The sequence below is a fragment of the Brugia malayi genome (genome assembly GCF_000002995.4).
Source record: "Brugia malayi strain FR3 genome assembly, contig: Bm_v4_ChrX_scaffold_001, whole genome shotgun sequence".
In the NCBI taxonomy this organism is placed as follows: Eukaryota; Metazoa; Nematoda; class Chromadorea; order Rhabditida; family Onchocercidae; genus Brugia; species Brugia malayi.
The window spans coordinates 16,220,156-16,243,174 of NW_025062479.1; the positions used below are offsets into that span (position 1 = coordinate 16,220,156).

At 27.3% G+C, this 23,019-nt stretch overlaps 3 protein-coding genes across 3 annotated transcripts; 1 reads left to right on the forward strand and 2 right to left on the reverse strand.

The window, feature by feature from the left end:
• Positions 1 to 433: 433 nt before the first annotated feature.
• Bma-clc-5 (RNA binding protein, putative) lies at positions 434 to 2,296 on the reverse strand (the record flags this gene model as incomplete). The annotated part of the gene is made up of 6 exons (XM_001896992.2): positions 434 to 601; positions 803 to 994; positions 1,312 to 1,403; positions 1,605 to 1,748; positions 1,892 to 2,078; positions 2,189 to 2,296. The coding sequence occupies 6 exons, from the start codon at positions 2,294 to 2,296 to the stop codon at positions 434 to 436; spliced, it is 891 nt and encodes a 296-aa protein (XP_001897027.1).
• Positions 2,297 to 5,410: 3,114 nt separating this feature from the next.
• On the reverse strand, positions 5,411 to 7,057 carry Bma-clc-2 (Uncharacterized protein; the record flags this gene model as incomplete). The annotated part of the gene is made up of 7 exons (XM_043075054.1): positions 5,411 to 5,503; positions 5,687 to 5,845; positions 5,925 to 6,019; positions 6,089 to 6,229; positions 6,384 to 6,484; positions 6,714 to 6,778; positions 6,959 to 7,057. The coding sequence occupies 7 exons, from the start codon at positions 7,055 to 7,057 to the stop codon at positions 5,411 to 5,413; spliced, it is 753 nt and encodes a 250-aa protein (XP_042930988.1).
• Positions 7,058 to 13,887: 6,830 nt separating this feature from the next.
• Bm4802 (Uncharacterized protein) lies at positions 13,888 to 21,479 on the forward strand (the record flags this gene model as incomplete). The annotated part of the gene is made up of 11 exons (XM_043075055.1): positions 13,888 to 14,038; positions 16,603 to 16,787; positions 18,000 to 18,098; positions 18,365 to 18,472; positions 18,747 to 18,928; positions 19,052 to 19,181; positions 19,302 to 19,468; positions 19,616 to 19,754; positions 19,927 to 20,124; positions 20,276 to 20,418; positions 21,320 to 21,479. 11 exons carry the CDS (start codon positions 13,888 to 13,890, stop codon positions 21,477 to 21,479), a joined length of 1,662 nt encoding a protein of 553 aa, XP_042930989.1.
• Positions 21,480 to 23,019: the final 1,540 nt, after the last annotated feature.

The window sequence follows — 23,019 nt, forward strand, 5'->3', positions numbered from 1 at the left end:
CTGTTGAGCAAAATTTCTATATTTTTTAAGTTATATATTCGTTTAAAAATCTGCTTGGTTTTTGTGACTTCCAATTAGGAAACACTGATCACTTCCCGTCTCAAATTTATATCATCATATTTGTTAACTTTTTCAGATTTTTGAAGATTTTATTGAAATAAGCCTATCCAAAAGCTTTTAAAGAATCGTTGTTGAGTTGAATTTCTCGTTTTATTTGCTAATTAACATTTTTTCATGCTTTGTTTAATGAACTTTGGTGTTTATTTCAATTTGTAACTTCCTGGGTTTTGTTATAGAGTTTTTTGGGCTTTGTTATTCGAACATAAAGAGATTTATCGAATACTCGCTTAGCTATATAACAAACGAACAAGGAAATGATATACATTTGACAACTTATTTACAAAAAATGATCACATTTGATCATCATGCCTTATTAATAGCTGAGGAATGTTCTGGTTGTTGACATATATTCTGGCGGTAATGGTGTTATCGACTGTGATGCTGTATTACTGCCTGGTCGCGGTGGATGTTCGAAGACATTTTGAAAAACCGGAATCGTGGGATATGAAGTTGTTTGACTGCCGGGATGTTTTGCCATATTCTGGAACGAAAACTATTTGTAAGAGCTACAAAAAAAATTTTTTTTGCTTCCTTGTAATTTGCATAGCGAAATGATCAAATTAACTAAATGTGGAGTGCTTGCTAAAATTGTATTAGGCAGTCTAGTAGTAGCTTTTTCTATCTTACAATTTTGGATTAAAGCTACAAATTGTAAAATGTAGTGCAAAATGTAAAGTGCTACCTCCGGTTTCTTCATACCCATAAATGATCGCCATGATAATGGACTTGAGTGTTTGAGTTTTGCTTCGTTTACATAACTGCGCCCGCTTTTCGTCAAAAATATGTAACTCATTACCATAACACCAGCCAATAAGCCAAACATCAGAAACATGCATGCTAATCCGGCAAGATAGAACGAATAACCATATTCCTTCTGAAATGAAGTTTTGTCTGAATTTTTTCCAATTTTTTGCTCATCATGCTAGATGTTTCTTTACTAGCTTAGTTATGGGTGAGAAGTTTCAACTAAATGTTGTCGAAACGAGTGAATATCTAGATCTTGAAGTCAATAGAATCATTTTGATACATAGTTTTTCTAAATTATGGGAGTATTAGCTAATCATAGGTTTTCTCTTTAGTTGCAAAATGAAGCACAGTTAGAAATTTCGACGATTTATGTGAATAAAGGCAATAATCATATTTAATACTAAGATATTAATTTAATTACATCTCTGAAAATTAGATGATTACCTTGAATGTATTTTTGATACCAATCAGGAAACGAGATTCCAACATTTCAGCGTTAATCATAAAAACAGCCAATCCCACTGATGAGAACAGGACTGAAGATAATGGTTTGTTAATTAACTACTAATTAATTTGTTGCAGTTAGTTCAACGCTTAATACAAGAAATCAATAGATGCTGAATATTTTGAGATCCAATCTGTAAAATGGATGTTTTTTGATTTCCATTGCAACAAATACTGTCCATAATTTTAACACAATCCATCTTTTAAGTGGAAAAGAACAGTTATTAACTTACAAGATAAAAAGCTAAACAGGATGAAAATGATTGTAAGCAATCGAACTTTGCTGGCTCGATATACGCCAAGTACGAGAAATCCTGCAGCAATGAGTCCAAATGCTAAGGCAAACAATAGTAAAACCAGAACTGCATAATGCCAACCTGAAAACATACGTAAATTTTGAAAAGCTCTTTGTAAATTGTCCAAAAATTGGTATTAATCAGAATGTAGAAGTCAAATACAAGTACAAAATTGAAGATAAGAGAAGGTTTTTTGATTGAAATGTTTTAAAAATTAAATTTACCGAAGAAATATGGTGTCTTGATGAGTTTTTTACGGCAATCACCGATTAAAAGGAATCGACAAACATCAACTTTTTCATAATAATTAATCAAATTATCACTAAAAATGTACCAACAAGGTACACCACCGGGGCAATACATCCACAAACCGCTTTGCATATATCGATGAGCGTCTGTATCTTCTGCTACCTTAAATTTTTCGCATTTTAAATTCGCCACTTATCATGCATTTCCAAAAAGAGCTAAAAATTGAAAATATTTGTGATAAGAATAATTTGAAAAAAAAATTTTGAAATTACCTGCCATGCTGGAGTCAATAAAGCAATAAACATAAACAGATTGCCAATACATAAGGGGACAAAGGCCATAGCCTGAACTTTCAGCAATGGATTCGACCAATCCAACATCGTTTTTGAAGAAGCAAAATTTTTCAGGTTTTTTTTTTCACTATTTTTTAGATGTTATTGATAATATTTTGTTGTTCTGTAGGATCATTTTATGATAATGCTAAATCCTAAAGAAATGAAAACATCAGAAAATTGAAAGTGAGGCATTATTTATGCATTTTAGGATTAAATTGCAGTATAGGACAGGATATCAAGAAGGGGTCATTCAAATTTCTGATTTTATTTAAAAAGAACTTCCAGAATAAACATCTACTGAAATGAGTAAGTGGAACTTCTTTATAAATAAAATGAATTTAATAGTTGCTGAAATCTAAATAAAGCAATTCATAGATGATGGAAAGGAAATTACTCTAATTGTTATAAAAGCTATCAATGAGGTGTGGTAATGAAAAGAGTAAAAAGATCAGTGAGGATAAGCTCTCAACAAGTAAAGTAAACCTGTTCAAACAAGGAAAAATGTAATAGTGAATTTTTAACAGTAAAAAATTTTAATAATATCTAAATTTAAACTAACAAGAAAAAAGTTTTTCACACTTAAAATACTTATGGTATTTAAAGAATATTTCAAAAATTTCCTTCATTAATGTTGAGAAAAATTAATTAGATTAAAAGATGATCTAATGTATTAACTATTGATTACCTTGATGTAAACTAATCACATTTTCATTACATTACAATGATATCAATTTCTTCCTCATTCTTCATCTTTGACGATAGCCGAAGGATGATTTCATTCATTTCAAAATGGAATATGTTATCCATAATTGATAGATAATCAAGGTTAAATAATACATTACATCCGTTGATCAATAAATGCCGCTATTGCAACGCTGATTCCTTTCCGGATATTTCTAATGAATCAGTGTGGATGGGAATAGATTGAAATGGATTTTAAGTTTATATAGAATAATTTTAAAGTTTGCTTCTATTGAAAAATGTGGAGAAAAAAACATAGTTGAAGTTCTTTAGTTTATTAAATATGATAATAAAATCCTAACTTAGAGAAATTTTATTGAATTTTGGCAAAATTAAAACGAAAATTCAATAAAAACTGATGTTGAAAAATTGTAAATCAAAAAATCAAATTATTGTTTCGAACTAGTGAATCTCGATTTCCAAAAAAAAGTAGCTCAAAAACAGTTCAATGCTATTCATTCTTAACAACTTTCGAAAATTATTTATAATTTCTTGCAATGATTAATGAAACATAAAACTTGAAAGAGCAAAGCATTCTGCTGATTTTTCTTTTCCTGAACAAGTAATAGTAGTAATCGTCTGCGATGTCCTTTTTTTAGACGGATGGAACAGTTAACTTTCAAAAACTAGGGATTTGCTAACCAAAAATTTCAAGAAATAGATCAGAGTTGAACTCTACTGAACAACGAATTAGGAAGGTAAAAGTTTATGTTGTTTCCAATTTAAATGTGATACGAGGGAAATATGAAAGAGTTTTAAGTGTAAACAAAAAAAAAAAAACTAGATTCTTCAATAATGGAAAAAGGAAAAATGCAATAAAAGAAATCAAAAATTTTAGTCAAATGATGAAAAGACAGATATCTCCTTGGCAACAGACATTTAAAAAAAAAAATAAATGTTAGCCTTGGCCTAGCGAATTATTGGACAGACACGAAATGAAAGAAACATAAACATATGATATGCCAGACAGGTTAGTAGAAAATGAAATTCATTTCGGTGGGTGTGTGTGTGTCTGTGTTATGTATGTGTGACAAAAACAATGTCATGCATTCTGAAGGTATTGACAGGTTCAATTGCTTAACTTCATTTCAGAAATAGTCAAAGGAACAAAGATTACGCCATGCTGTGAGCCACAGTAATGCAATAATGAATAAAAATATCAATAATATTAGGGTAACTAATTTGTTTATCAAATTTAAAACTAAGTTCACTTCCTCTAACAGTTAAAACATTAAGAAAAAAAAAAACTTAAAGTGAGAAATGAATAACGATTAAGGTTTTTGATTGAAAAATAAATTTTCAACATGTTTTTAGAAGGTATAATTTAGGATTTACGTTTGTGATTGAAGCTACAGAACTGACTAATTAAGCTATGCTAACTATAACCAAAAAAAAAAAAAAAAAAGAATTGACAGTTATGTGGGCTATTAATTTATTCAGAAATTATTTGAAAATTCATTCCATGTAGTAAATTATTCAAGGTAAATTTTTAGATAGTCTACTACAACTATCAAATTACAATCATATTCTTTACTTGGTGAATATTGGTAGAAGAATAAGAGAAGCAAAAATAGTTTCTGGGACATTAAGTTAGGAAAATTAACTGAAGTGAGAGAAGAAAGAAAGTGATGAGATTAATAAGTACTCAAAGCAAAGCAGCAAACAAAAAAAAAAGATTGTTACTTCAAAAATTCAAACTTAGAAATTTCAAAAACAAAAATCCGAAAGACAAAACATCAATAGTTCAATATTCTGTTTCAAAAAAAAGAACTGAGAAATTCATCAAGAAGAAGAAGTTATGATAGAAATCAACTCAGAATGACCAGTGACTGTCAAAATGACGACATTTGCTGCGAATGGTGTTAAAATGCGCGATCTAAAATACATGGATACAGACAAACAGAGAGATATTTCATTCTGAAATGCTACTTTCAATTGGTTGACAACATATAGTGTCATCCATTTGAGGAAGGAAATTTCATCCACAAAATTTGTTTGGTAGATTGATGCAATCGAGTGATCTCTCGTTCCTAGTTATATTTCAACCTCTATTAAAAATTTTCACAGCTTTTATTTACATTGAATAAAATAAAATCAATACCAATTTCCATCCACTTTTTTCAATTTAAATTTATTTCATTCCTATAAATTTAACAGATTCAAGATGATTTTGAAACAGCTCGATAGCTATAAAATATGATTGAAACAGAGTTTGAATACAACTTGTCCTACAATTTTCAAAAAAGTTTTTATATTAAATCTGAACGAGTTTAATAATTTATTAAGTATCGATTACTGAATTACAGGTCGATTCATATATTAAAGATAATTACTTCAGAAGCCAATATAAAATACATTTTTATCAGAACAAAACCAAACAGTTAGCATACAAAATTCACTACAAAATTCATATGGCAGTTATTTTGTCGTTATTCCTCGATATTTTTTAGGAAGTTCAGGTAGGGCACGCATTGCAAAAAAATCTTCTTGAGGATGACGATGTTGACAAATCTAAAATTTTAATCTCGCATTGTGAATTTGTTGAGAAATTCAAAAATAAACAAATAATAGACACCGAATGGTGAAAATAATACTGAAAAAAAAAAAAATAATAATGAATTTTTGTCAAACAGAACGTTAAAAGTAAATAATAGAAATATAAAAAATAATAGTAAATACAAGTGATTTATTGACCTGATTTGATGAGAAAGTATTTCGACTTGTCAACCGTATTGGAATGTTATTTTCGGCAGATCGGTAAAGCATTATTGTATAGGCTAATGAAAACAGAAAAGATAATACTAGTAAGACTGAATCGATAAGATGCAAAAAATATGAATAACCAACGTGTTTCTGAAATCATAATTATATTTTAAATATTCCATTATCATCGATAGCTTTCCAATATCTGTCACAAATCAATCATACTTACCTCATAAATGCCACTAACGCTAACATGATAGAACCTATATTCGAGCATGTGAGCAAATATTTGAAATGTTACATTACAGCCAATATTGATTAATGCTGAAATAGAATGATAAAGGAATCGATTGATTAATTTAAGCAAACAAATAAATAAATTAAAATACAAACCAGAAAGGCCAATTGTAATTGTAAACAAAAATTGAGCATTTTTGCTAACATCAGTTGATTGTGAATAACAAAAGCAAATCATTGCGAAAAGAGCCAAAAATTGGCCAAATAATAATATGTACAACAAAGTATGTTGCCAATCTGAAAGTTTCTTATCATTAAGCAGCAAATAAACAAATGAATGAGTTAGAGTTAACTTAATAAATTATCAAAATCATTTGATAGAGTATTACAATGGTAAATACGAGGATAGAGAGACATATGAAGAACAGAGAAGTGAAAATTATGAAGTAACCATAGAATGCTGGTGTCCGAATACTGACCACTTGTGGATTTGTGTAAAAATCAATATCAGTTTTGGTGAATGTATAAGTACAGGAGAGCATTCCAGATGGTCTATGAAATGAGTAAATTATATAATTTAACAAAGAGGCGCATCTAAAGTGACCTAAGAATTTCCGAGAATCAAAATTTGATATTAAGTAGTATTGCTAGAATTTTGATAAGCTATTGAATTTCTTCTTTTTTCTTCTGATTAAATGACAATTAATTCATATTAAAAATACATAATTCAAAATTAAATTAATTTTGAACAGAGTTTAAAAGAAATTAATCAATAATTTACCTCGTTTGACAATTCATCCATAACCCGCTCTGTATCCATTGTTGCAGTTCTCGAACATAAACTACCTAAGTGGAAGAACTGTATTAATTAATACAAAACACCTTTGAAAATAAACTTCTGTCATTTCTCCTTTTCCATAATTGATTCTTCATTGATCATCCATATTAATCCATTCGTTTTTAGAGAGAAATACTCTTGAATAATTCTTCAATTTCAATTTCTCGTGTTACAAGAAAATATTTCACCTGCCATGCTGGTGTTGCTAATGCTACAAAATTGATAATCGTTCCGATTAATGTAATGATAAATGAAGGAATTTGTAGCGCTCCTCGTGCAGATACCATTAAGAAAGTTATATTTTTAATTTTGCAGCATTAGTAATAAAGAAACAGTATTTATTGTTTTTTGTAGATACTGTAGCTACAAATAGTAATACAGGGAGGTTTTAATTTCGACATTTGTGAAAAAACGCAATTTGATTATCAATATTTAATGGAAATTGATTAGACCGTAATTATATTAAATGTTTTCGTAATAACCTGAAAATTTTGGTAAAATCTGAAGATGATACTGTCATCCTATTGAATGAAAATGAACGACGTTCATTAAAATATTACAAAAAGTTTTTTCAAAGCAAACAAGATTAGAATTAAACGATCCGAAATAAGATTTGAAGGAACAGATAGATTTCGATGTGATTCATTGTCAAATATAATAAGCACAATCATTTTTCTAAACAAAAAAAAAAGGAATTAAAATTAGCGTCGTGTAGAAAGCCATTGGAAGAAATGAATCGATGATTTTTTATGAATGTAGAGATTAAGAAACTTCAAATTCTCAAATGATAGCACATAAATGTAAATTTAAGAGCTGTCCCATTGTTGAACAAGTTTCTGCGCGGTACAATCATCTAATGGACCTGCTCTTATGCATGGGACAGACATGCACTAAATCGTTCGAAAAATTTTTCAAACCTTTATGTATACAGTGAAAATCGATTGTCAACCCATCTTCCCACCATTTCCTGCTGCTCCGCAAATGGTTGTCAAGGACAAAGTTGCAGGTGAGTTCCACTGCTATTTATTGCCAACATATAGCTGCTGTTATTGTTGTCAATTTTGAAGACTTCATCGATTAAGAATTTTAACGGGCAGAAATATTTCTTAGCTTAGAGATCAGCATATTTATTTACTCCTAGTGTTTTAGCTAAAAGCGCAAATGGATATGATGATTGATTTAAAGTTTATTCGATTTAAAAACTTTATTGTTTTGAGGACCAGTTTTGAGTTATGCAAAAACAAAATTGATTAAAAAAGCTTCAACATTTAGCACAAAAGTGATAAAAGATCAGTAAAGGATATCTGGTTACTAATTATCATTGATACGTTTACATCAAATTTAGCTGTGAAACTTGAAAAAGCTAATGTTACATATGGAATAAATCTACTGGAAAAAGCAAAAATAACAGATGAAACATCAATGACAATCAATCTCTAGCAATGTGCTGTCGTATATCTCAAATGTTTGTTGTTATATTGGTAAGGCTAAAGTTCAGTAGATGATACCACTTAAGAAGGAAGTATTAGCAAAAGGAATCGAGCATATCAGTAAGAGATAAATATGCTTTTTATTCATTCGATCAAGAAAGATGAAAAGATGGTTTTACAAATTTTTTACAAATATGACATAATTTCTATTACTTTTTCTTTGTTATGAATGTTAAAAACAAATCGTCGTATAAAGTAACAATAACTAATAATTTTACAAATTAAAATAAGAAATATTTTAGATGTAATAGCTAAAAATGCAGCCTATATGTAATGAGGTATTTCATACGGTATGGTTGAACAACTAAAAGAATTGAAATTTCTTTTAAAAAAATCCAACTGCAATTGAAATGTATTAATGTTAACATCCACTATATATAATGTTTACAAAAAGAAGTTATCATGCAACAAAAACATTAATGCATTCTTTTCATTTCAGCTTAAATAAATAAGGAAAGTATTTCTTTTCATGAATCCATAAAATGTGGCTACTTAATTTTAATATTTCTAAGTTAACGGCTTATTTCTAAAAATTTTAGCAGAAGTTTTTTATAGGCTTTTAATACAATCATGCATATATATATATATATATATATATATAATTGAAATGATACAATCAGTGAATATTTATGGATTAAAAAAAATATAGCCATTTCAAATAGAAATAGCTAAATATTAAAGCCCTGGAAACACATAACTGAACTTTCTGAATAAGTTCTGAGAAATTAATGTTTAATAATTGTCTCAGAAATGTTTCAGTTACTGCAAGCTTTCCACAACAACAAAAAACAAAGCAAAACTTTTCTGATCAATCAATATTGGTAGGTTAACTTAAATATTCTACCATAATAGCTTACCAAACAATCAAATATAAAAGAATGTATATCAGTTTCTCCAACTTTAAAGTTGTCTTTTTGAATTTTTTCAGGAAATTTTCTTTATATTTCTTTACATTCATTCTAATGTTTTATGTCCTATAAAATTTCTCAGATCTTACCAAATTTTTTTAGCTTCAAAATCTAAAATATTATCTTTGATAATATATAAGAGAATCAATGATATTTAATTTTATGACTAGAATTTCATGGGATATTGTTTTCATAAAAAATTCAACAGAAAAATTATGGATGCTTTTTCTCTTAATCAACTTTTTTCAGTTGACATAAATGATTCATGTTTATGTTAACAAAGTGTAAACTTTCATATAATGATAAACTGAATATAAACTTATTGAATCTATTATTTTAGATTCACTTCGTTTTTAGTTATTTTATAGTCTTCAATGTGCTTTGGTATGTATTAAACATTTTATCACTTTTCTCTTATTACTTATATACTTCTGTTCCCTCTTTCTCCCTTTCTCTCTCTCTCTTTATTCTAGCTCTTAAAATTATTTTTACATTGAATCTAACAAAAATATAAAAGAAATAAACTGCTTTCGTCAGCTGTTCATAAATTCAGTGAAATAGTGCAATGAAATGTTACAATGATTTCTTTTTTTTTTTTTTCTGCTCAAATAAGGTTAAATAAAGTTAAAATTTTCTTCACTATGTTTTAAAAGAAACAAAATTTCAAAATTTGATAAAATTTTAATAATTCTTCACTTTGAAAATTTCCTTCAATTAAAAGATATGGAAAATTTTTCTTTAAATATGAGTATGCAGAGAAATAAACAGAAAATAAAATTAAGCATTCTTTTATAAATCCATCTTTGAATGAATTCCGGCTTGCTTCAAAATAAACAGACCTGTTTCCGGAAGCATTCAGAAAACCAATCATCTTCCTGTCATTCATCCCACTTAACGATGAAATCAAAAGCATACGAAATCTTTTTTCTTTTTGGCTATGTTAACTTTCGTCACATTCCAATTTGTTACTCAACAAAGCCAACAATAAACAACAGTAATGACTGCTATCTTTAATTCATAATTCCGAACTTGTAAGTGAGTTTTTGCTCTTTGTGGTTTAATTGTTTAAATTTTAAATTAAATTAAATCTAATTAAAGTAGATGTTTGAATATTCATAAAATTAAAGCAATGCAAAGCGATGATACAAGGCTTAGCAATTGCTTGAATTATATGTTCCAACATTCTTTTTTTAATTTTTTAAGAAAAAACTAACTTTCCAAAGATTTAAAAATTTCCTCATTACTAAATTTTAATGCTTATAAAATATTAAACTTAATGCCTAAAATTTTTAATAAATAACGATATTAATAAGAAATGAAAAATTAATCAATACTTCAATCTTTTTTTTTGGAAATGATTTAGAAATTAAAACGCACTGAAAATAAAAATAAATCTGAATGACATACTTCGATTCCATCGAATTCTCTGAGTATGCATGCAATCTAAAGTTCAGCTTTTTTTTTTGAAGAGTTTTCGGAAATTTATTAAAAAAAATTTTTTTAAGAAAAACTTAAAAAATTGGGAAAGAGTTAGAGAAAGATTGCAATGATCAAATTTTCTTATTATTTCCTGTTAAAAAAAAAAATGAATGAATAGAATACTTGAAACAGACCAAATAAAAGATACATCACATATACATCTTTAGCAAATTTCCCTAAATATTTGCCAGCAAACTTGCTGTATTTTCATTTTTAACATAAGATGTTGTAATCATAATTTCTAATTTTCACAATTACTCATTTTTCTGCAATTTATTTTATTTTTTGTTGGAAAATATACTTAACATTTAAAGATATTATCGTATGAGATAGAGAATTACGATAATTTCTCTCACTGAAGGAATTTTTTTTGTTATTTTTCTTTTTTGATTGTTTTTTTTTTTTTTTGGATTGTTATTTTTGGCTTTTAATTTTATTATTTTTGGTTGTTTTCGAAATAATATACAAAAAAGAGAACTATCATTTAAATTAAAAATCAAAAATAAATTTAATTTCATAAAAGTTTGAAATGCAAATGTAAATATTAATAGTTAATTGTTGCCAAGAAAGTAACTTATAATATTTGGATTTGGATGTAAATTTCAATTCGAACACAAATGTTTCGTGTGAGAAAGCAATTCTAGTAAATGGCTGACTATTTGTTGTGGTTATAATAAGTTATATTGGGAAGGAATTTTTGTCCCCGAGAGAATTGACAACGATTTATGAATTTGTAACTTAGGAAAAGCAGAAAGCATAGTGTCAATATCAAATTGCTAACTTCTAGTTAGATCAGCATACACACATACATGACATACATTAGAATAAACATCACAGATACATTTTTTTTCTTCTGCTTTGATAGACATTTTGCTTGAAAAATTATACTTCATTTTTAAGTCCATCTTTTAAAAAATTCAATGTGTGCCATTTTCTTATCTTGTTAATTTGTCTGTCAACAACAATGCCTTTTCTCACTAAGCCTAGACTAATTTAAGTTTTTTTTTTTTTTTCTTATCTGAGACTAACTTAAGTTTTTTTTTTTTTTACCTGAGCTTTTTTCCTGCAAATTTCTCCCATTTTGAAAAACTGAATTCATATAGTGACATAATTAATATAATTATAATTAGGAAATTAATTATGACATGCAATTCCTATATGTAACAAAGGGAAAAGAAAAAAGAAAATTTACATCACGCATACGTACGATCATGTGATTCGTCTTTCTTTTAAGAAGTCACAATGATGGCGTTTGTTGATTTTTTTTTCAGCTTTCTCATAACATCAGCTTTCCTATGGGAAATCTTTGTACATCGTTGATTGATAAAGAGCGAACGCGTTTTGAAGATTTCGTTCTTTAATCTGTGTATGTGTGGTGTGTTGAGAGATGCGCAATCACGTTTTAAACTGTGTTTTGTTTAATTAAATTGTAGAATTGCGCATGTAATACATATAATGTAGTAAATGCTACATGGAAAGTCTTTGAAAAATGACAAAAACAATGTGGCATACCTATTTTACTGTTTAGGAAGGAAATAAAAAGCTTAATTTGTTTCGCAGTTATATATTATTTCGTTTTGCATTTTCATCTATAAAATTATTTACTCATAAATATCATAGCACACACAATCACATCGACAAGACTTATTTCAACTTAACAATAGTTTCTCACAACTCAGCAAGAAAAACTGATTATAAATAATCTTTTAGCCGGGATTTGGCCAAGCTGCTTTAAGACGGGTAAATTAATTTGTAGAAGCTACCCATCTTTAGATCCAATTGCGGTTTTTTCTCCGATATAAAACTAATTTATGCAAAATTTATGCCCTAACAATGCACTAGGATTCGATGACAGAGTGATTTTAATTCGGAATATATCAGTGAAATCTTTCAACAATAAAATGATGTAATTATCACTAAATTTCTAGAGTTATATAATTTCAGGGAGCTTAACAACCGTTGAATTTTATCACTAATCTAAATTTTTACTAATATTATGAAATGAAATGAAGAAATGTGATTGGTAAATTATAATTATAATGATAGGTATAACTTTGATAACGATTAAGAATTTCAGATGGTACTTTCTGCTAGTAAGCCTCCAGATTCTTCCATCGAAAATTGTAACAAAAATTTTAATTTAACAGCTTTCTTTTGAAAATAATTATTATACTATTCATTGTACATACATTATTAAAAGACGATTTTTTAATTCATTTTTATGAAATTTCATATCAAATTACATTACATTATTTACAATATATAAAAAAAGACAACAATGTTTGGTATATTTTAAAACAGATAAGTTTGAATTTTTTTTCTTACGCTTTATTCTAAAAATTGTTAGAATTAGAAAAACAATCTCAAAAAAAGGGAAAAAAATGCACAGAATTTAATAGTGTATACTATACAGCAAATGTTTCATTATTAAATTAGTATTGAGTTAAAGCTTCCCATCATTAAATTAGTACTAAGTTGTGCTTTTCATTATTAAATTAGTATGAAATCATTATTATGAAACTATAAAGTATTGGAAAAAGGATAATTTCATAAGTATGAATGAAAATAAAGAAAGAAGGAAGTAAAGAGATGATGTAACAAAACCGATGCTTCCAAAAAATATCGATCACAGAGTTGGGACCCACAAAGGACATGAATACTTCATTAATTGTCCAACTGATTCCTATATTAACTATCTTTTATGCTTTTAGCATTTCAACAAATGTCGCTTGTTTACGGCATTTGTATAACATTTATAAAATGGTTCATTCCAGAACTGAAAATATGTTAGATTTGCTTCCTGCCAATGGTCACTATGCTTCATTCATTCACTCACTGACCGTTGAAACTCGTTCAAATTCACTGAAACAGTACTTTGACTTATTTATGAAATGTCGTCATGACAACTCCTGCCGATTTTTTTCCTAGGATTTGATCACATACAGTATCATTTGTTTGTTAGCATTTCAATTAGCAATTTAACCATTTCATTAAAAAAAAAAAATGAGATAATTAAAAATATATATCAACTATTAGATTCTTTTTTGGGATCGATTTTTAATTAGTTTGCATATAATTTATTAAAATTCACTGAAAAAAAATATTCATAATTTATGAAAATCTACATTTCTTTATATCAATTACTAATTGATAAATAATTGATCGTAATAATGATAAATGTATAATAATCACAATAATGATGGTAATCGTAATAATGATAATTGTAGATCTACTGGTGACATGTTATTGCCAATATCAGACGCAATGTCGTCAGAAGCGATTAATCCAACATCTCTGCCAAGTCCAAGTTCCGGCAATATTCTGATGTTACTGAACGTTTTGTACACTCCAGGCTTCGTTCTTCACACTCCAAATCTTCCACTATTAAATGGTTACTGTGTTTAAATATATTTGCATGGATAGTAAGAAAAGCATGTAAACAATTAATTATTTTTTTTAAATACATGAGAAGTATTTCCAATTAATTATTTTTTTTAAATACATGAGAAGTATTTCCAATTAATTATTTTTTTTAAATACATGAGAAGTATTTCCAATTAATTATTTTTTTTTAAATACATGAGAAGTATTTCCAATTAATTATTTTTTTTAAATACATGAGAAGTATTTCCAATCAATTATTTTAATCAAAATGAAACCATCGAAAGATGTTCGATGATTCATCTGAAAACCCCTTTTCATATATGTCTCGAGACAACGTCACTTAATTACTACTGCTGGTCAAGTAATATTTCTGACCTGATAAAAATTTACCCAAAATTTAAAGATGATAAATAGATTAGATTTTTATAAAATATAAGTAACAAATGAATGCATTTCTGAATTAAGTCAGATTACATGTAAAATATTGTAATCAAAAGGTAAGCAAAAATAAAAATGGATGATAAAATGCTGACTTTCATAAAGTCGTTGCAGTTTTTTTTTCTTTTTTAAAAAATTTGATTTTTCTTCTTAAGAAATTTTACTTCATGTTCATCACAAATTTTGACGTATCATTTTATTTTTGTTACCTTATAGATCTTTTTCACACCAGATTTTAAGCCCTGTAAATTGAAAGTTGCCATTAAAACTCAGTTTTGTGCTAATGACGCAAGTATAAAATGGTAAAACTTCTTTTAAAATGATTTTCTTTTCCAATGAATCGAGAAAGGATCAATAAATGAATGATACATGCAAATTCAATATTACCGTTTGTTAACTTTATCACCATTCTTATTTCATTTTTAACAAATGATTAAATTTCTTCGAAACTTCGAGAGTTAAAATATTTGAACAATGAAATAAGTCACTTATAGTCTTAATTATTAATTATAATTTGAAGGAATGAAAAAAAGCAAGGATAACTGTAACACTTGTAATTTTTAAATTTAAAAAAAAAAAAAAAATAATGGGAAGAAATTTGGAACTATGCTGAAATTAATAATGCTCAGATGTTTGGCAGACCTTGTCATGGAGGTCTTGTAAAGTTTGACGTAGTGTTTTATTTAAAAACAAAGCCATATGTATGAATAATGCATATTGGGTTTTTGTGTGGGACAAAAGAAATGTTTGAAGCGAAAAGTTAACACAACTTTTATTATTTGCCATTCAATAATTTATAAAATTAAAATTTTTAAATCATAACGTTGTTTGATTTTTAGGCTTAATGAAAATGTTTTTGAGATTCAAATTTTAATTTAAAATATATTTATTGGTTGCAAATTAATTTTGTATTCAAAATAAACATAGCAAAATGATGAACCAAAGTTGCTAGATGAATTAGTTCTAAATATTAAATTTGCATTAATTTACTGCTCGATTTCTCTTCTTCCTTTCCAATTTTTCACGGACATAAATTAAAATTTATTCATCTTTGTTCCATATGTCTCCGCCTTTTCATTTGCTTTTTCTTTTTGCTTTGACAGTTGAGTGACGACTGGGAAACAAAGTATTCATTAAATGCGTTAAATTCGAAAATTTTTAAATTTTTTCCAAAGCTGTAGAGGAAGCTGAATAAGTTTTTCTAATCAGTTGAAATATCAGCCATTCATTTACTATCGCCTCTTCAAAATTTAAGCGATGTCACGTCAAATAAAAAGTTTGTCGTTTTTATTTTTATTATTTGTTTATTACAATCTTTGATTATGTTACTATTACAAAATTCCTTGCTATTTCTTTTTTCTTTTATTTAATATTTCCATATTTTATGAGCAATTAAAACAAATTTTTGTTTCACTTCAAAAAGCTCTTTAAAAAAATGGAAACTATAAATCTAAAATTGCTATATTCAAACAAAAGATCAAAGAGAATTAAAAAGAGAAAATCGTGGATTTTTCTTTCTTCCTAAGACGAATAAGATTATCATTATTTTATTATAATGATTCTAAGAAAAAAAAATTATAGCCGTTCAGTCTTTGATTTCTTCTTTTGTTTTGTGGAAATATTTGCTGCTGTTAATTGTAGGTTTTAAGATTCATAAGATAACAGAAAAATGCGCAGAATGTGAATTTTTAATTAAATAAGACTGAAGTAATTGTTACAGATCAAAAACAATCAAAGATTCAAAGCGCTATAACTTCTGCATTCTTAACAAAGCAGATCATCAGAAATGATATATGCGAAAAGAATTATGAAATAATTAGATCAATTTAGATGTTAGAGCAGCCAAAAAAAAAATAATTGGTCTAACCAATCAACTAATTATAGAGCAACCAATTTATTAAATCCATTGAAAACAATAATAAAAAATTGGAAAAGAAAACAAAAAATGAAAAGTTGATGCCTTTTGTCGAAAGATGTTGTATAAGAACAATTAATCCAAATAATAATAATAACCATTGTTATTATTATCACCAAATCAATTAAACTAAATTAAATAATAACATTAATTTTATTGAAAATAATTTTTTGCAAACATAACTTTAAAAATGAAATGAAAAAAAAAAGTTATATTAGGTCGTACGATGCATGCATTATATGCGATCAGTTTTATCATCTATTCGATTACCGATCTATGCGATTGGCTCTTCGTTTATTTCACCCTTCGCGGTTATGTCACATCATTTCCACTGAAGACTTGGCTTGCTGTAGGACTTGTTTCCACAACAGTTTTTGGCTCTATGCTGACATCACTTCTATTGGTTGGTCAATTTCATTTAATAATTGTAATGATATTAATAATAATAATAATAATAATAATAATAATGGTAATAGCAATGATAATAATCATAGTATTAACAGTAGCAATAGTATTAGCAATAATCGTAGTGGTCATAGTCATAACAATAATAATAGTAATAATAATAGTAGCAATAATAACAACAATAATAGTGATATAGTAATAATAATGATAATAACAATAATAATAATAATAATAATAATAATAATAATAATAATAATAATGGATAACAACAGTGAAAATGATGAAAACAAAGTAACTAACAAAATTTGTTTCTAGTAGTTTTCCTTTTTTTTTAAAGTTAGTAATTAATTACGAAAGTATTAATGTCAACAACAAACATTAAATTATTATTAATTAGAACATATTTTAAAAAATTATTAAAGAAAAGATGATATTAACTTGAGAAATGAAAAAATTTCAATATATTGACCATAAAAGTAAGCAGAAAATAAATACGAAGAATTCCCATTGTTGAAGTGCCCTTTCTATTATTACGTCTATTTCATTACTAAGATCGATCTTTTTAAAATTTTAAATATTATAAGTTGAAAAAAAGATGCAACCTCATCTTATTGGTTCTTTTGCAAAATTTCATTTCATAGAAAAATGACCCAGATAGTCAATTTCTACCCCAAGTTTTAATTTATCTATGCATAAACTATCACATTCAAACTATAATTTTCTGGTTACTTAATTAGCTAACCTTTTGCGCATGTTATTTTTGCTTGCCTTGAATAATTTTTTTTGTTGAGTTTTGTGAACGGATTCTGAGTTTATTTACTCCTTCGGTATTCACCTGACTACATAGAATTCTGCATTGTTAAAGCCCAATAATAATAACTCAGAAATAAAGCTTTACGATAAATTTGTTCTAGAATTTATAGAAAAAGCACCGAATAATCTGATAAAAATCGTTTATTGTTATCAGTTCAAAGGCATTAAATTAGAGTTAATGGTGAATAAACACATTAACAGAAATAATATTTAGAAGTCGAAAAAAATGTTTCATTCAAATTTAATCTAATTTTTTTCAAAGTTATTTTACATTTACATTCTTTAACAATTTTTATGTCTATTTCCATCTCGCATTTCCCAAAGATTTTTCTTTAAATCCTTAATTTATAACCTATTAAATTTTATCATTTTTCTTCCATCTTTTCTGCAAGTTCAGGTGTTATGTGTTGAAAATGCCTTTGCTCATCGTCTTGACATAGCACCATATCGAAGTGGCTTTGCTATCATTTATGAAGCATTTGTACAATGGGTCCAGGTTATCTTTTTCTCTTTAAAATTTTCTTTTTAAAAAAATTCATGGCAGTTATGTTAGCCGAAATAACTAAGTATATATGTAGTAATAAAGTAAATTGGTAACTGTAATAGTTGTGTTGCATTACTGATATATGAAAATTTAAGAATTGCGACTAAAAAATGAAATAACAATAAAGTTACCAGGGAAATCAAATCAAGCGATGAAGTGCTGCTACTTTATAGTAAAAATTTCCATGACAAATCCTTTAATATAGGCAAACTTTTCAGGCTTTTAACAATTTTCGAATAGCATTTCTGTTTATGATTCTTCATGACATGCCTATAACAATTATGAATTTTGTTTTTATCACTTCTTGTCGATGTGTTGGACCTCAGGTCTATGTCTTTTCATCAACGTATTTGTGAATCCTATCCCTATCGCTATAAAAATTTTTTCTTAGTTCAAGAAACTTTAAGCAGAATGTTTACATCTCCTTCAACTGCTTTTCTAGAAGTGCAAGTTTCAGCTAAGCGAAGTTGATCGATGAGAATCTTTATCGATTAACGCTTATAAAGAAGTAATAGTAAGGGGTAATATGAGAAATATGAAAATCTGGCATTAATTATAATTTTCACTTAAATTCTAGAATTTGAAGCAAAAATTTTACAGATTCTTCAGTGGCCCCTGATAATATCATCATCGGCGACAACCATAAGTGTTCTGTGGCGTTTGGTAATGTTGTATTTTGCATATCGCCGAATGATATTCCCACTGAAGCCTGTATCACGTGCTAATACAATTACGCGACAACCAACAGTCTATGAGCAATTCAAACTCAATTTGAGTCAAAAGTACTGGTCTTCAAATTTCATTACTGAATAAGTAAGAAAATAAATTGAGATCACTTGAATGAGTTGTTTGGAAAATATTTTAATGTGCTAATTTGAGAGCATTTGAAATTTCATAACTTTAAGGAATGGAGGACGATTGAATGATTACGATGAATTATGGCCAGTCAGATATAGCGTTCGTAAGATTTATGGCTATGAAAAGCAAACTATACCTGTAAAAACTGATAAACCATATCAGAATGCTTTATTCAAGGTGCTAATACTCATTTTTAGAAGAATTTCTGAAATACACATTTTAACATTTTTGTATTTCTAGAAACATTTTATATTTTAGAAATTCCAATTTTTTATGTAAATTAAATTTTTATTTCAGCTTCGATTCTTATTGATACCTGTTTTGAAGGTTATTTTAACATTCTTGTTAACTCTTATTATATATATCTTATCACTATTGACGTGTTGTGCGCCATGTTGTTATCATTATATCTGCAGTTCAAGAAGCTTTTATCATCGTCACAAATGCTCAAGTTCTTTTGTCAGGTATACATTTTATGTTGACACGTTATTATGAAATAGATAATGTTCTAATATTTAAATATTGGTAACAGATAACTAAAAAAGCATTTCAGTTTATATTTTACTTCAAAATAAATAAATAAGAGCATTAAATAAATTGTGTTTTCACAGGATTTTTTCACAAGGATTTCACTGGACGTTGTTTATAACATCGTTACTTTTAACAGTAATATTATTTGTTCTAAATGCTATCTTATTATCGTCTGTGCATGGACTTGGTAACAATCAGATAACATTCGAAATAAGCCATGTATATTTTTAGCTTTAATATTTTAACTGTTATCAAAATTATTAGATTTTCATCAGTTTCAATTATTAGATTGTTATGAAAAAAATATATATTGGAGAAGATTTATGTATATTTAACAGATTTATATCTGGCAAGGTACATAACCATTTACAGCTTTATATGCAAATTTCAGGTTTGCGTAGCAATTTCATCATCTCAAAAAACAATCCAAACAAGTATTGAAACAAATCATAAAGAGCATTTGAGTACATCAGAACTGAGATACACATGTAAACCCATTTGGGAAGATGGCGCTTTTAGAATTGGGCTTAATAGACAAGAAGCTGGAATTTGGCAAACACGAATAACATTAACCGGAAAGCAAATTCTGGTAATTCCTGTGATTTTTGAACTCATAAATTCAAATTTTATTAGCTTATCCAATTGTATCTAATTGTGTCATTTTCTCAGAAATGCTAAATTAGCTAGCGTTGTAATAAAGATTGATTTGAAATGCCGTAAAAACGATTATTTTTTTCCAGGCTATTTCAACAAAAGTTAGAATGGACTATGAAAGTGATCTTCAGAATCCTAGTCATACACTATATTATGATTATGTGTTGTTGCAACACAAAGATGCATCACCACAAAGTTATGCTTGCATACCTGGGAATAAGACAGACTGGTAATTCAGAACACTTTTTTGTTAACTTCTAAGTTTTTTTTTTTTTTTTTTTACTCTAATATTTGCTATCATTTAGCATTAATGGATACTGTGCTTGCATATTTACAGTTCTTCATTCTATCATAAAACTAATACTTTTTAAAACATAGAGACAGGTAACTTTGCCTCTCATGCACAACTTACGTCCCTGTAAGCTATTGACGGATGGTTTTCACCACTTTATTTATTAAATTCATTAATATACATAAAAAAATTACTTTCTTTTCTAATTTCAAAAAAATAAATAAAAATCACTAATAATAGTAACACACAATAATAAATTTACAAGCAAAATATATATATATATTTTATGTTTTTAATAATAAAACATAATAGCATTACAAAAAATAATAATAATAACTAAACAACCATACATGTACCAACAAAATTTACCGAAAAAGAGGGCTCTACAATACGCATGTTCCAATGAAAAATCCAAAGTCACTCAATATTTTTTCGGTTTAAACAAAACCTTACTCCCAAATTATTAAATTTCGATTACTTAGGTACCAATCCAGTTCAAAAACCAAATTTAAAATTTCTATTTAAAAAATAAAAAAAAAACTCAAATATTTTACAAAAATAACATGAAAAGAATAAAAACAAGAAAAATACACAACAAATTGAGTTTAAAAGTTTTGAATGTTTATCTGATTTATAACTCTAGAAAATGGGAAATTTTTTAAAACTCAGAAACTATGAAGGTATTTATTTGATGCTTTCAGCGTTTTATTTCATTCATTGATGTCATAATTAAAAAACATATTTGATTATATCAAATTTCAAAATTAAAAGTGCTGATGTTGACAGTTTACTTCATAATTTGATTTAACTACACTAATGTTTAAATTTCAAATTTTAGGAGGTTCCTAAATGAAATTAATGAATTAGTATGGCCATATTATGCGGCATGTGATCGTACATGGACTATCAAATGGGATACTTTAATTGATTGCAATTTGTACAACCGTAAGAATTATTTGAAGAATAAAAGATCTTACCTTGATTATGTATTCCTTTAATGTATTTCTTTCCTCTTTCCCTGCTTATCAATACCATTTACATATCTTTCTGTCTGCTAATTTGTTTTTTTTTTTTTTTTTTTTTATTTTTAATGTATTTTTTTTTAAATTCTTATTATTCATTGTTAATTCCTGCAATGACTAAGCAATAAAGCTTCATTTTGAATTTGTTCATTTTTAATCATAAGGCAAGAGATAGTGCAATGATGCACTTATTCTTTTCTTCATGAGAAAATACAAGCTAAAAGATATTTCTAGAGAAATATGATTAGATTTTTTTTAGGTTAGAATTTTTATTTACCACTTATTGTTGCCAATTTCTACATCAGTAAAAAAAAATTTGTACTGAATTCGAAATTGTGTTTTCACATTCACAACTAAACTTCAAGTTTATCAGTCTTTTAAGTTCATCACTAAAAGATTTAATTGAAATGTTTGGAACTTTTTTGCATTGTTTCAATGCGTAACAGACATTCTATGCTATGAATAAATGATATCAGTTGAAGGATTATCAGCGAATTCTCTCTCAAGGTGCCACAGCATGTAATCTCGTATGAATCTCCCGTATCTCTGAAAGAAACTTGGACTTTTAGCGATATTTTTACAAACTTCTAAAAAAAAGTTTTTTAAATCAAGTGATTCACGATGACTTATTGCTAAATGTATATTCTAATTATGTGACAGGTAACACTCTTTCAGTAATTTAAGGAAAAGCTAACATCGAAATGCTAGTCAACGTTAGATTTAAAATTCTCCGTTAGTATGTAGTTTTTAAACCATTTCTCTTATGATAAATGATTTAAAAGACTTCAATTTTGCAACTAACATCACTTTTGTAGTTTAAGCAATAGATCTTATAAAAATTTTGACATCAAAATAATAATAAAGCTTCAAAATGAAAATTTATTTAAATAATCGCTTTGACTTCATATGTTTCAAAAAATTTTGTTTGATTATTGTGTCAGTTTAAAATGACTTAAATTTTGCACTTTTTTATTAAAAAAAAAAAAAAAATAATAGTAATTAAGAATAAATACATGATTGTTGACTTTTCAGATAGCGAAAATTTGTATCTGTCGCTTTCTGAACAGTATAAACGTACTTTGTGTCAAATGCAAGCACAAATTTTTTTGGTTTTTAAAACAAACAAATGTGCATTGTGGTGAACTAGAAATGCGCAAATGTATATTCCGTTGATTTTTTCAGACAGCGTGAATGTATATTTGTATAAGAATTACAATGTGAGATGCACATTTGCTGACTTTTAAAGTAGAGAGAATGTGCATTTATTGATTAATAATACTAATTTACCGTCGATCAACATAACAAATAATAATAATAACTGAGTTTCGGATTATAAATTTAATTTTATTTGCGGCTTTAGACGAATGCATTGTAAGGAGCAAACGATGCTTCTCATTCATTTTCGTTGTTGAACTAATGCAGTGTGGTTGTTTTCTATGACTGGCTTAGGCTAGCTAAATGAAGGTGAATAATTATCTCAAGGATAGGCAGTTTATTGTCTCTCAAGAAGTGATAT